This window comes from Diadema antillarum, unplaced genomic scaffold, assembly GCF_040938485.1.
Source record: "Diadema antillarum isolate AM-2024a unplaced genomic scaffold, OU_Dant_1.0 scf00000040, whole genome shotgun sequence".
Taxonomy (NCBI): Eukaryota; Metazoa; Echinodermata; class Echinoidea; order Diadematoida; family Diadematidae; genus Diadema; species Diadema antillarum.
In genome coordinates, this window is record NW_027270929.1 from 3,563,186 (window position 1) to 3,579,166 (window position 15,981).

A 15,981-nucleotide genomic window follows, 5' to 3' on the forward strand; every position below is an offset into this window, starting at 1 on the left:
TTCACTATATTCATCCTTCAGCGTGGTCAGCGGAGTAGGTTTTAGAAACAAGGTTACAAAGAGTAGCTGAAGACATTCAAAAAGCAAAATAGAAAGAATTTATTGCAAGGAGAAAAGGGCATAGTATTTGATTCTCTGGTTATTTCCAGCTCTTTCTTCGCGATAAAACGCCCATAAGAAATGTACATAACATCCGACTTTCTGACCTGATTTAATGCATCACTGGGGCTTAGAATCCTATAGGAATCCCTTTTCGTTATCGCGTGATAACTGTCGCCAATTATAAGTCTCTCTAAAACCAAATTACTCCATCAAATAGTGAGCCAGTTGGATGTGTTGGTGATTCACTAAAGATAACCTTTTGTCACAATTGTGTATAACCTTCTTATTGAAATGAAACACCTTTGTTGGTTCCGCACAGGCAAGGCCCCAATTGGACAACGCTCATGCATTGTAACATATAAATAACATTATTCCGGTATTTTCGTCTTAAAACGAGTCTAAACGATGCGTTGAAGGAACAGGTTACGTTACTAATCCCCGGTAGCCAACCGGTTTTGTTTGTTTGTTTGTTTGTTTTTTGTACTCCCGTTATGTCCAGTTATACAAAGTCGTAACAATGTTTGCTGCGGCGTTATGGAACTCGGATTTTCGGTATTTTTAGGTGAATCGGTATGACTTCATCCTTTCAAGAAAACAGTTAAAGTGTAGATGCATAAACTCAGATGTTACAAAATAATGTGTAGCACTCTCAGAGAGTGCTCATCTGTATTCGTCGTCATGCGGCTCTTGTACATAGAGAGATTCTATACAATCACATATTACAGTGACTTATACTGGATTATATGCAGTACTGAATGCAGGGCGCCTTTGATCGGTATTCTTGGGATATCAAGATGATGTCGTGAGGAAGTTGGTGGCGGCTTTTTATCACCCATTCTTCTGAAGGACCATGGAGGAATGTAATGTGTTGGTGGGCGATATTGAAACAAGTGTGAAGTGTAGCTTATTGTGACTTTTCAGAGGTCAACCAGCTTATATCTTACTGTTTCCCCCCCCCCCACGTCTGTTTATATCTTTATATGCTTATGCCTATCAGAAATGTTTACGTATCAATGCCGTGCAGCCTTGGGATGCCAATACATACGGTGTAAAGCGACGATCCAGTAGGCCTGTATACAAATCAGGTCTGTATAGCTAGGGTCAATTGCTCGACAAGAAAAAGCACTGTACTTTTCAAGAAGTGTAATTTTGTTCCAAACTCTAGTCCTCCTTCACCGTGTCCCTATGCCGAACGGAGGACGACATACGACAAGGGCGAAACGTGCAGCAGCAACAGCTGTCACGAAATTCATTACACGAGAGCCCGCCACCAAAGCCTGCGTTTCCTCTCCCCTCGTGCTAAATGCAGAACAATGTTGGCGCGAATGCCGGATATGTCATTTCCTTCTCATTCCCGTTCTGTAAGAAAAATCATTATGCATATCAGCACTGAGGGCAACACACCATGGGAAACGTTAATCCATTATGACAGTCTATCGGCTTGTTGCCGAAAAAAAAGAGGAGATAGTTCTGAGAGTCTGAGATGAAGAGGAGTTCGTGTCTTTTCGCATCGACACGATCCCGCCACCAGCTACCCCCCATCCCGCCGTCGGGCCTGATAAGGTATTCGTTTAAACTTGGATTAATAACGTTATTGCACACAATAAAAATCAGGATCGTCAAAGTGGACGCATTGCAATACGCGAAGAGGTACAGGGCCTCCGTTTCCCTTTTTCTGTCTTCCATTACACAAAATCGTTTTGTTTAAATCCGGATTGTAATTGTGCGCCCATGGGCACACTCTAAAATTCATGAGAATTTCGATACGTTTGCACACGATGCGTCGGCCGCGTATCGCTCACCATTATGTCTATGTATTTTCTTGCTGCAAGCGGTGACTCAGTGTCGTAATACATAGTGCTCGTGGATTTCTTCTATTATCGACAGCCCCCCCCCTTCTTTTTTTCAACACAAATGCTATCTTAAGTGTCTGTTCAAAGATAATACCGATGATTTTAGGTGTGTGTCGCTTGCTTAATGAAGTCCTTCTGGGTATGGTTCCTTTAAGTGCCGTTTTGAAATCCTCGCTGTGGCGCTATATCCATATCTAAACCCGTCCGCAAAGCAGCACCACTTCGCTCACCAACCGCCGCGTGTGTGCACTTATATGGCGGATATTTTTCACGCGTGTTTACGCGCAGTGGGGTCCCTGCTATTGTGTGCTAAAACGACCCCGACTTCAGCCGTACAAACCCGAGCTCGTTTGAATGCGATTTGTCGCTTCGGAGGCAGCCACCCGTTTGAGCTGTTGTTAGTGTTTCTGCTCTCTCTGTTGACAAAGAATAAATCATATTTTCTTGTTTGAATGACGTGTCTGTTCTGGTGTGCGCGAGAAATATTTGTTAACACCGTGTACCCGTATGGGCTCTATGTATGCCATTGACGAGGTACCGTGTGTTGCTTGGAGCCGTGGTTATCTACAGTAGCTGACAGAGTATGACCCCAAAAAGGAACTAGTAGTAAAAGCGTTTGCTGGTTAACTCCAGTAAAGTCTCTCTCAACTTCAGCATGTATTTATGTGGTTTTATGACACACTAGGCACAGATAGAACGTATTATTTTTATACCATTTTGTGAGGCAATGTTGTGTTTAAATTCAATATCCCTCTGTAATAAAAACACATAATGCGTGCATTTGTTTATTTATTTGTTTGTGTACATCTGTGTGCAAGCATGTGAGCACTATTTTGACTCTAATCAAAGCAGTTAAAATATTATTTGTTATTCCATCGTTATGACCCCGGAAGGAATTACTGTAGTCACAGGAGAGCTATAGGTCGGTGAGTGTCGAGATTCTGTGTCAAAAATGGCGGATTTGATCTTTAACCCGCGAAGAAGTCGGGCGAAGAAGGCGCGAAGCTGCCCTGCCCTTGTATGGTGACGTTACGTTGCGGGATGACGACACCCTCTCGCGTCGCCTATTCCAGACAACCCTCTAAACAAACTCTACGAGAATTGTGTATGGTCCTTTTGGTGACCTTTCACCTGCCCATCACTTCTCGCTGCATTTTGCACCAACTAGCAGATAATTTTCCATGAATAAAGCAGAACAGAAATAAAAACCACGCCATAACGTCGAGGTGCACCCCAGCACCAATTTTCTGCTATACGCTTTATAGCCTTTTATTCTTGATCAAGAAGTAGAAAGAAGATATCGTGTCACTTCATGGCAGCCAGGTTTGGTCGAGTGTGCAGTCACTCCTCGTTCTGTAAAGATGAACAAGAGATAGGGGATACATTCACACACTCACCATGCATAATCAAATTAAACTAATATAAACTAATATAATTTTTGTCAGTACTTTTAATCTGTCTGTGTGTATCATTTAATTTTGTTTTTCGTCAACGGGTCAGTGCTGTAGTATGTTAGTTTGGCACCAATAGAGAGGTGGAGAGTGTAGACCTAAATAGCATAGATACTGCGGTAGAAATGACAACTTCGTGGAGAGAAGTAATCGCCTTCACAAAAGCACAATTTGTATCCTGCTGCACTCGGTTAAAAAACAGAAAGTATGTGAATGACACTGTCAAGTAAAGTTCAATCTTGACATATGGGTATCTTTTGCTGTATGTTTATGTTTCTGTGTGTTTGTGAGAGGGGGTGTAGACCCTATATGTGTGGTAGGAACGTTTGTTGAGTTATGCTAAAATAGTAGTGATTTTCGACACAAACGACAATCGGTGTTGGCCATGAAAGTCAATGGATTTAAGATTGTTGGAGGACGCGCACGTTCCTTTAAAACGATATTTCTCCACGTTTCCACCAGACGATAAATGATTTACATCTCGATGCAGGGCGCGCGCACTCGCAGCGTGCTCTAATACCCTTGTGTCTCTCCGCTGCACACTTGGTGTAGGTTTTATTTTATTTGCTGGCTAAACACGATAAACGGATATACTTGTAATTGATCACCGCGCGCAGCTCCGTCCAAGTTCGCTACACTTTGAACATGAATGGACAGTGCAAAGGGGGGCGGATGTTGCACTCCGGCCTGTGACGAGCTTCGTCACTTTTTATCACCGTCTTCATACATTTGTCTGCATTAAGTCGAACACCGTCATTATTTTCACCAGAGCTGGGGCATTTTGTCGGCAAATCCTGCAAAATACGAGGGGGGATCTCCCTGCAAAGACCCAGTTATTTTGGGGAAAGCCTCGTTGTGTATACAGTGCACGCTAAATCGCCTACATTCATTCATTCACAAAAACAAGGAGAAAAACTGACAGAAAAGTGCAGAACCATTCTTCAGCAAAAACATGACATTGAACCCCCCAAAATTGTGTTGTTTCTTACGTTGAGCAGATTTCCCGAAAAATCTTGATGACTCTAACCTTTACAAAAATGGAGATGACAAAGTCGCAAATCAAGCTTTCTTCTCGTGCGGTTGTCGGTATAAGTATTTCTGATGGAGTTACTATGGCTGATCGATTTAGTGCTTTATCTATGTGCATCTCTCCCATGTGACTGATTTTGGTGAGATCGTCTATAAAGAGAGATTTTGTGGTTTCTTATTTTAACAGAAAAACAAAACAAAGCAACAAAAAAAAAACAGATACAAAACATCAACTGAGACAAAAGTGATCACAACTCGAAACGAGATGTTTTGATTAGAACCAAAAGAGGAGACCTCTCAAGTGATGTGTATGTCCGGTGGTGTACAATGGGAGGTAGGCTCGGCTGTAACGAAGTGTGTGACGCTTAAACGCGCTCGTTATAACACACAAGACTGCAGTGTCAAGACATTATCTCCATTAGTCGGTCTACATCGTACATCACAGGGTCTTCTATGTACACACACACACACACACACACACACACAAATAACACTTTCATCCTTCGCCGTGTATGCAACACTCAATAAGCAAAGAAACTCAGCGTCATTGACGAAGAGGATGGCGTCTTTTGGCGTCATTCTGTACATGCAGTATTCCCCAGGATATATCATGGCTAGTAAATATTAGAATGTGTATGTGTGTGTGTGTGTGTGTGTGTGTGTGTATGTTTGTATGATGGGGGGGGGGGGGGTAAACTCTTCGAATTGTCCATGTGATTATCTCGTTAGGAGATTAGAAGATCTGATAGCTGTGACAGCGCACTGGTGCGTGAGACCGAGCATGAGGGAGTCGCAAAAATGGCGGAACCAGAGCTTGTTTAACCCTCTCGCTCTCATGCCGTACTTCTCATTGGCTGATGAGCAATAGAGAGAGCGACGCATTTTATACCGATGGAAATGGACATTCTCTCTCGTCCGCTATTCCACGGGACGTGCTTCAGCCAATGACCGTTCTTGATATTTAGTGCCGATTAAAAACAAAAAAAAAAACCCTAAATCACATTGAAATGCGTAACAGCACATTTCTTCTGCAATATATGCAGCCACTAGTGAATCCATCTATAGAAAGTGATGATGGTTATTATTATGTATTGCTGATGGTCATAGAAAGTAATGATGGTGATCGTAGAGTATGTTTGTGTTCCATAAGATGTAGACGCCATATCTATAACTGTAATCATCTTGATTACAGTTGCTGTGATCATTGTTATCATATCATCGCGACGATTAATATTATCATCATTGTCATTGTCATTTTTCTTTTTCATTCAAGGCGGTACGGCACGAAGTGTGCGGGCTGTCTGCAGGGCATCCTCCCCAGCGACCTCGTGAGGAGGGCGCGAAGTAAAGTATTCCATCTCAACTGTTTCACCTGCATGGTGTGCCGGAAACAGCTCTCCACGGGCGAGGAGCTTTACGTGGTCGACGAGAACCAGTTCATCTGCAAAGAAGACTACCTCACCAAGTGCCAACGTAAGTCTCTTGTTTCATATTCTCACTACCACGTCAACCATCTCCGATAAATAAGTTATTATGGTTGAAAGAATCTTGGCCCCATAGCCTCTGTTTCAGGGAGTCGTTGCACGCGCGCCCGCCCACGAACGCACATGTTTCGCGCACCCCACATCATTAATGCTTTGTTCCATATTTGGACACTTTTATCATTTTCATAATTTTCTTTTCGACTCTGCAGACTTATAGATTTCGCAATGAAAGCTTCCTTAATTCTGCTAGGGAAGTCATGTTTGCTACTGAGAAAGATGGACATTGTGTTGTATAAAATTACTCCTAACAGATACCTCCTTGAAATTAGTCTTTTATTTAGAAATGATATGCGTTGCGTAAGCTCTGTAAGAACGTGCATTTATGATTAGCATAGCAACAAACGCGTGCATGATTGTCTATAGAGCTGGTTACCTTCTTAAGTTTCCGCCTTTCCCTTTGATCAATCGCCAATTCCTTATCATAACGGCAGTATCACCATTATGTAACACTAATAAATTACAAATCGATACCGTGGGTACGTGGCTGACGATATATTGCTCTCTACCAAGATATCGACAAAGTAATATCACGCTCTTGCAGAAATCTAATGGGCGGTATGAAAAAAAAACCCGTAGCAGTCAATGAAACGGACAAGCTATTCAGTGAATAAGATCTTTACCCTGAACTGCGTCTTTCTTTTTCTCTATAATTCTCTTTTTATATGTTTCTCTCTATCTATCCTTCTATTCCTTTATTCATTCATTCTTCTTCTGAAGCTCTCTTTCCGTCTTCCTCTAATGGTATTATCTTTTTATTCCATTCTCTCTTTGACTGTCCTATCTATACCGAGTACAACACCCCACCCTTGCTAAAAACAGAAAAAGAAAAACTTTCTTTTTTCATTCTAGTAAGACCATTGCACTTTAAATCGAACGCATCTCTCTCCCACACTGTCGGATAGCGGAACGAATACCCTTTGGGCCTGTCCGCCAGCTATGTACCCAGATAGCGTTTGACCACATTTTTTTTGTCTGTCTCTCTGTTGCTTTACAAAAAAGAGCACCAAACAATTTCACATCGTCTGTACTTCACGCGCCTCTTTTGCCCCCTCCGATGTGTATACAGTCGTGCGTAGATCGCTCTGCAGCCGCCCGCAATCCGTCTTCATATCACGAGAGTTATAGCCCTGAGTCGGAGGCGGTCGGTACGAGCGTGCCGCTCGCCATTGTGTGTCTATTGCACGCACGCTGGGCACGCACAAACGCCAGCAATCGAGAGAAGCAATGGGCGGTGTAAGGACATGATAGAAGAGAAATTTGTAACATTTATCAAAAAATGCGATGCCTGAAAGAGGTGGCTTCCCCAATAAGTGATCGCCGGTTTGGGGCAAATGTGGCCGAGCACGAGGCCGGGGATCCGCCATTCCTCTATCTGCCTTTGTTTCGTCTCTTTATCTTGCTTCTTTTTTTTTTCTGGAGTGCGCGTGCGTGTGTGTCTGTGTGTGATGTGTATATGTGTGTCTTCCTGTGTCTGTTTGTCCGTTATTCTCTGTTTTCTCCTGTACCGGCAAAGCAGTTATGGTTATGTACTCTCATGGCTTTTATCGTAACTATTCACTTATATTGCTAACCCGCTGGGTACATGCTCATACACGTGTATGAATAATAATTGTTATAATGATATTCTCTGTAAATGCAGACCTTCAATGCAGACACATGGAATCCAAAACATCTATTTTAGTCCAGAGCCCCCCTTGACCCCCCCCCCCCGTCAGTATATCGCCCTCAGATGTTTGTTTGTTTGTAGGAACAAAGTACTGTAACCAGGGTGACAGTAGCATCAAACAATAATATCTTGTGAGTTTTATGGTATGTGTGTTTGTGTGTGTGTGTGCGTTCGTGTATTTATCTGTGTATTCATGTTTACATCCAATTTGTCTACATCCTCTTCCCTGAACTTCGAGTCAACGGAATTCATATTTGTTTCAGTTATATATAGATTCGGTAGCTTTAAAAGTCAAAAATATACACTCCACTGGCATGCAGCATTTGAATATAGAAAAAAAAATCCCAAACCGGTTGTTTTCTCCTATTTCGTCACACATGAGCTCTCTGCTTGAAAAACAGATTCATGCCCAAACGGAAATGTCAACAAAGAGTTTTCTATGGCGGCTGATTTTCAGCCACATATTTGCATGAATATGGCTGACTTTCTGATGGAAAAAAAAAAATCAGACCAACCTGTCATGATAGTGATAACAACAGTGTCTACGAGCTAGAGAGAAAGGGGGAGGGGGAGGGGGAAGGGGAGGGGAAGAGACTAGGGGGAGGGGGAGAATAGATTGAAGGATGAATGGACAGATGTGTTGGTAGAAGGATAGATTGAAAGAGAGATAGAGAAAGAAATAGCGAGGGGAAGGGAGATCGAGAGGGGATCGAGATCCACATGAAAAGAAAGAAACTTCTTCCTCCTTTTGCGCAGGTTCAGAAATGTTCGGGCTGCCAGCTCACTGTGACACCATCTGACCCAGGGCGCGCTCGGGGGTTGGGGTGTACTTTTGATCCGCTAGTTTCCAGTGTTCTTCGGGCAAATAGTAACATACACGATTAGTAAACACGGGGGAAAAACCTATTGTGAAACAAGGACATCTCGGCTTCACACACACACACACACACACGCATCTCAGAATAGAAGACTCAACAAGAAATCATAAGACTAGGAGCAAGAAAACTACAGAACGAACACAGAGGGACTGAAAATAACATTATATCATTAGAATCATTCACAAGCTTTATTTCCTTGTATTTGTCGCTGAGCAAACTTGCACTTGGCCAGAGATTTTGTATGTTTGTGTAGCCGCGCTGTTTAAATTTGTGCCACAACAATCCGGACATAATGGTATCCGTGTGGAAAGTCGCGGTGCTGCCTCAAACAAACGGTGTGCCAATGCTATATGTGTAACCCACTTACAACGAATGTCCCAAATTCTCTTCTTCTTTTTTTCCATCTTTGCAGTGCTCCATCAAAGAAAAAATGCACATTTTGGGAATTTAAAAAAAATGTTCACACCGACAAATTGATAAAAAAATCAAATATTTTGAGATAAGAAAAATTAATGTATATTATCAATAACCTATTTTCACTATAGCGTCTCCGACTGCTTGCTTATCTGTAGCGCTTTTGAAAGAGGTTTATGGAAAAGATTTTCGTACAGATTTTCTATTTCTTTTGTATTTATATTCGTAATTGTTGGGTAATAATAATTGCTTGCCACCTGTTGCAGATTTCATGATTGAATTGAAATCCACTGATTTGTGGGTATTTTTTTTGGGGGGGGGGGGGGTAGCTAGGTAGTGAATGCATTTTTGGGCAGATCTACTGTGACGGATATATAATACACTCTTTATCTTTTATTTCAACGCCTTTCAAATATATTCAATATCAAATCTGCCCTCCCAAGGAAAAAAAGTAGTATCTGCAAGATATGATACATTGCAGATACTGTTTTTTCCCCCCTGGGGGATTTTCTACTTGGAATATCTATGGTTATCTTTACATTGCATGTTTCCATAAATTAGGCCATTTTTTTGGTAAAAGTATACCTTTCCTATCGCAATTTCACTCGAGAGAAAGCTTGATAATCAAGGGAATTGGGTAGCAGGTACACTCAAAGGTGTGAAGAAAAGATAGAAAGAAACAAAGAAACTCGTAATATATCATTATTTGAGGTAAAATCTTACTCGCTTCCTCGGCGCATCTCAGCGTTGAATGGTATATACTGTACGCAGAGACATGGTTAGAAAAGAAAATTAAGGAGCTTCGAAGCTTCTTGGAAAAGAAAATGCTGTCCAGGGTACCGCTTCATGAAAGTTGTCTGCCCTGATAAGTTGTCAGTCTCTGACAATCACCATAGTAACAGTCAGTGACCAGAGCTTCTCAGCCAATCAAAATCAAGGATTTTGCTGAAATTGTCAGAGATTGACAGCTTGTCAGGAATGACAACTTTACTGGAAACGGTGCCCAGGCCACGCAACAGGTGCGAACAGGCTCGTCTTGGATCCTGACAGCAAATCGATTTGTGCATGGTAGAGACAATGGACCGCTTCTTGAAGTGTTGGACCCAAATCGGAGGCGCGTTTTCAGAATCGAAAACCGATGAAGGTAATCATCAACTTTACTGGTAGTAGCAAAGGTGTCGCAAACTTTGTTTTGGGCTTACTCGAAGTGTCGGAACTTCACGAACAACTTTCTAGCTGAAAAAACATAATATCCTATACAGTTGTTATATTTCAACGAGTACTCCCTAGTACTCTATATGGCAATGGCAGGGGTTTCTCATTGTGTATCAATGACAAGAAAACACGAGGAGAAACGGAGAAATCGATCGGAGGAGGGTGTCATGTGTGATGGTAAGAAGGAGGAGATGAAGGGTGGGGGAGGGCGGGGTATGAAAAGAGGTTACGAGTTCGCCAAGTTCAGGACGGTTGGTGTCCCGTAGACGCCACTCGAGTGTTTGGTTGTGCACGTTGTCCAAACATCGGAACGCTACATCAAACGGCCGCCGGTGCGCCTCGCTGCGACGCACGGCGAGCGTCCGCTCGCGTGAGATAGGAGCGGCGTGGAGAAGCGGGGTCGAGCGCAAACAGAACCGGAGAAAGAAGACGGAGAATAAACGGGAGAAAACAGGACTGGGAAAAGAATACAGGCTAAGAAAAAGGAGAAAATCTGAGAGGTTGCTTGCACTTTTAGCGCAAATACGTTTGTGTTGGTCTTATTATTATTCATGTGGCCTCCATACCTTGCCAGTCCCAAGTATACTCATATAACTACGCAGTGTGGAGTTGAGCTGAAGGGCTGGCACACTCACTTTATTGGTACTGCAAATCGTTGTGCCAAACGTTTCTCATGTCTACATTCCTGTATGAACTATAGATGTGCATAATACTCACGGAGGGGCTAATAGCGTGCTCTATGGACTCATCATCATCATCATCATCATGCGAATCCCAATCAAATCAAACCCTAGCCTCGTTAAATACCTCAGTACAAACTAAAGGTGATCCCAACACAGCAGGGCCTGTATTAAAGAAGAAGAAGAAGAAAAAGAAGAAGAAGAAGAAGAAGAAGAAGCTGAGTACCGATGTGACCGAGATTAAGTTCGTCAAACTCCCCTTCCCCTTGTGAAAAGTCGCACTTTAAAGCAAACATTTTATTTTAAAGAGTATACAGGATACGCCAAACCATTCCATAGACACACAAGAAAATCCAAAACACTGAATAGAGTAAATATGCAGTTGTGTTTTTCCTGGAATAAGGGGACAAAACAGGAAACAAATAGATTGACACCTTCTCTGTGATCTCTTCTTATTCGGCCATTGTCTATATTGTTTACACGGATTTCTCTTACTCCGTCATTACTAACAAATTCACGGATTCGTCTGAAGAGGGTTCGTCGTCTCGAGCCGAAAGGCGGCGGAGGAGGAGGAGGAGGAGGAGAAGAAAGCGAACAGGCGGAGATCGGTGGATGGACGTAACACAAGGACATCCAACACCACTTGGTGGCCCGCGTCGAAGTCGTCATCGGCCGTTGTCGAGAATTGATGACGACAGGTTGGGCGCAGAGTGGTGACGCGAGGGTTGTCGCGAGCCGGCTTCGCAGCGGGGGTTCGCCCGCGGGGCGTCCCGGTTAGTCTTGTGTAGGTGGAGGAAGAGGAGAAGGAAGAGGAGGGGAAGGAGGTTGGGGGGGGGGGGGGGGGATACGGGACGGCGGATGAAATACACAGACGGGCAGTCATCAACACAATGAGAAACATTTTTTTTTTAATCTCCGCAAAACCTAAACCTCAAAGGCAGCCAGGTAGAGGCTCTGTAGACGCACCGCATCTCTGTCTTACTAAGGAGGCACTACTCTCGCCTAGTACCTCCTTGGTCTTAAGAGAAGATAACTTGAAGAGAAGCCTTCCCACCTAGTCTGAGTAGAAGACAAAGATGACGATGAAAAGGAAGGAGATGCAAGTATATGATCGACGACATGTTGAAGAGGTTATGTTTTGTGTGAGATATCCTGTAATTTAATTAGTCATTGTCACGTTCAAGGAAAGCACTCAGTGAGTGAGTGAGCGTACCCTCATAAGAAAATGAGCATGTTCGTCACTGGATAAGAAGACCAACAGATGACAAGAGATGGGAGTTGGGGAGCGGGGGGGGGGGGGGATCATGGTATGGCACAGTACTGTTATCACAATTTTCTGCAATCAGTGTCGTTCAAGTCGTTTGATTTTCGCCATTACAATCCAATGTAGAAAGACACTCTGATAAATCTTTGCACACTTTTCGCTTGTGCCACATTCATTCCTGAGAGAGTGGCAGTTGTGTGTGATGTGAAGGAGTCATCTTGAATATATGTCACTGCATTGCTGTTGTAATCATCCTGACGAGGTTCCTCAGCTTCTTTCAAGAAGTTTGGCGATGAGCTGACTGTAAAGAGGCAAGCATCCTTAAGGGATGCGGCTCCTCACTATGATTGTTTGTTTGTTTGTTTGTTTGATGGGGTATCTATCACTTACGATCTTGGAACCTTCTCCAAGATAGATAATATTGAAAGTATAGGAAAGTATTCATACTTCAGACCAACGTGGAATCGAAGTGACTACTTACTTTTGATTCAGCAGCTCTGCCGAATCGCGCGTGCCCGAGTCTGAATAGAGAGACTATAGATACCTGTCGCGCTGCGTGTGGTTCGCCGTGTTGCCGGGGATGGTCCACAGACAAGAAACTCGACAGCGCAGAGGGAGTGGATAAGTTGAAATCAAAATACTTTCTGGTATTGCCAATAGTTTCGATACCATCCAGCTATAGCATCAGAGATCAAATGATGGTCCAACATTCTTTTAACGATCTATTTGTAACAAATTCTATTTTAATTTTTGACTCCGATTGTAACTTCAGATATAAAACAAACATTGAGAAGAATAAAGGCAGGTGAAAATTGTGTATTACATGGTGGGCTGGGGCATCTTGAAACGGGTATATGGAGAGAAGTTGCTTTCGTGGAGGGGAAAAGCAAATCCAGATAGAATCGTCTAAAAATGATATTCAAAAAAGCTTAGGAAAAAGGGTAGTTTGGGAGCATAAGACGAGCCGTTGGTAGGAGAAAGAGAAGAATGACAAAAAAAAAAAAAAAAAGACGCTGATAAAGACTTAAAAAAAAGCGGAAACGAACCGCAGAGAGAAGCCGATGAGATGGACAGAGAATTCCAGTGGCCTCATTAGAGAGAAAGGAGGGACGAGGGAACCGAGAAAACGGAGTTGGTAGCAACTTAGGATAAATAAAGACCATCCTTTGACTACGCACTACCTCGTACGATCGCGATTTCTGGCGAACAATGCGCCGTTATGCCTAATGTAATAAGAGTCTCATTATGACACTATCACTAGTACCCAGGCGACGGCTCGGACTATTTCACTCGCTTTCTCCGTTCCCCTTTTTGATATCATTATTATTCTCTCGCGCAAAATAAATCTACGCCAGGGTACATCAAGCATTTGAATTTGCCTGCCAGTCGTAGGGTGGAAAAAAAAGAATTGGAGGAAAACAGCGGGGAAATGAGAAATGTGTGGTAAAAATTGTTTTCGAGAAATTAGTGACTTTGTAATGGCGGAATCTAGGTCTGTGTCACCCCGCTGCCATTGAAGCTGCCTGTTGAGCTAGAGAGTGACTGTGATTGCTCGTCAGGCTTCGCTTTGGTAGTTTGTGGAGAGGCGCAGCTATAATGCGCTAATGCAATGGGCCTGGGCAAGGGTACGACAAATAATCATGTCTACTCTTTAATTTGCACCCTCTTCCTTTTTCCCCTCCTTCACTTTCTTCTCTTAAGGGATGAAATAACTGAAAACCTTCAAAAAAGTCAAATTTGTGGTTGCCGTAAGAAGGGAGAATAATAATTGTAAATTAGTCAATGGGGAAAAAGAATCATCATATATTGAACCTATTTTTCACGTTTATAGAAACACATAAGTGACGTAATGAATGACGTTTGCCTTCATTCCTGGGACGCGGGAGAGACCCAGATTTTGGTAATTCACAATTCATTGTAATTTGAATGCCATAGTGGCGCTGTACAAAAGCGCTAGATTTTTTGGAGGTGAAAGTTTCGACACCGCAAAAAACAAAACAAAACAAAACACGCCCTCAGTACAGTGTCATCGGAAAAGTGGCACACAGAACTAACATCGCCTTTTGAAGAAACGTGGAAAGAGAGACTGAAAAGAGAGATTTTCTCTCTTTTTTTTTTGCATGCATGATAATGATCGACTTTAAAGTTATAAGATCATCGTAAGAGCCACAACTAACTTTTGAATTAGCAGACTTAAAAGAAAGTTGCAGTGTTTGAATGAGTTGGGGTCAATAATCCGCCCCATTTACGATTATATATATATATCTGTATATAAATATCCCATATATATATTTATATATTACTCGTTTTTACAATAATTGCGGCAACGAGACAAGTTAAGGCTTATTAGGGCTTTTTGAGTACTCTGTTGTAATCTCCCAGTAAAATCATGCCATAAAACGTATGCAAAAATCAGCGTTGGAGACAAACGCGTGGAATTTTCGCGTTAAAATCTCAAGACGGGGATTTGTTTTTCACTGAGCCGACCTTTAGCGAAACCCCACAATATTGTGCTTCAGAAGTAAATGCGAGTATCAAACTGCAGCTGAGCAAGATTTAGAATTAAGCCAATTGCGCCGGCAAAAAGTTGGCTTTCTCCGCTTTGTAAAGTTTCCTCTTCATCGCAAAGATGTGTGGACCGCGTCATGTTTCCTTATCATCTATTGAAATTAAACGGTTTCTCCTCCAGTTTTAGAAGAGGAGCGCTGAACAGCTAAAATGAATATCGATGTTCTCTGTCTTTCTTTTTAATGCTTTGAATGGAGTATTAGCCCTAATTCCACTGTAAGTCAGGTGCTTCATTCCAGACCATCACTGCTCTCAATATTCAACATCACATCTACCGTGAAATCTACTCATATTTCTGGGGTATACTTATACTGAAGGGAAAGAAACAGAGATAGGCGCGTCTTCGAATCGAAGCGAACAAAATGAATGCTCCTCATGCAAATCACCAACTGACGCAAGTTTATCTGTTGTACCGCGGGCTTTGTTATGGTGGGTATTTGCCGCTCATACTCTTGCTTTCTACCCGTTTGTAAAAAGCCGCGGTAAAGAGGATATAGGGCGCGGGAATTTATCTTATACACCTCTCTAGTTCACTTTGAGACATCGGTATACAGTAAGGAGTTTTAGAGAAATTGGGCTAAAAGGGCTGAGAGAACTGGAATGTTGAATCACTGTCTGTTCTTCTCCATTGTTTCAACCAGTGCGTGGCATGGAGAGTCAATGAGGGGCATAAAATGTGTAGTAATTACCTCTCTGTTTTTCCCGCTTTATCTCCTCGCCTCCCCCCGTCTCTCTTTCTATATGTGTTTTTCCTTCCTTAGATGTTTGCGTCTTGATGCACTAATCTGGGCGTAAGATGGTTCCCTTATTATGGACACTCTCATCGACAAAGTGTGTCAACGTATTCAAGTAGATCTCTCACACTAGAAAGAAAAACAACGGGAAAACGTCGGCAATGATTTGATGCTTCTCTCAGTTCCACGCCGTGTCTCTCACCTTTCTGTATATATATGTATGTAGGCCTATGTATGTTTGTATGTATGTATATGCATTTTGATGCGAAGACAAAGTGATGGAAGGAATAGTTAAAGTTTCCATATCCTATAACATAATTATGTCATGAATGATAATTTTTTTTTTGGGGGGGGATTTCGTTCAACATGAAATTTGGAGATTTTGAAGAACAATTTAGAAGGAGAAAAAAAAAGACATTAACGTTTATGCTTTCTGTCTTGACTACACTGTGATATACTTTGTAAGTTTACAGGAGATCAGTCATATAACTATAGACTCAATTCTTAAATACTTCGAAGTTTGGTAGTCAACGATTAGACTCAATTTTTAAATGTCTCGAAGTTTGGTAATCAACGATTGGTT

The 15,981-nt window shown here is 42.3% G+C and overlaps 1 protein-coding gene across 1 annotated transcript in view; it reads left to right on the plus strand.

The window, feature by feature from the left end:
* The window catches only part of LOC139712181 (LIM/homeobox protein Lhx5-like), an 80,315-nt gene that overhangs the window by 11,795 nt on the left and 52,539 nt on the right, over positions 1–15,981 (plus strand). The window contains exon 2 of the mRNA XM_071624023.1: positions 5,709–5,908. Within this exon, the coding sequence (XP_071480124.1) occupies positions 5,709–5,908 (200 nt within the window). The remainder of the gene's footprint in view (positions 1–5,708; positions 5,909–15,981) is intronic.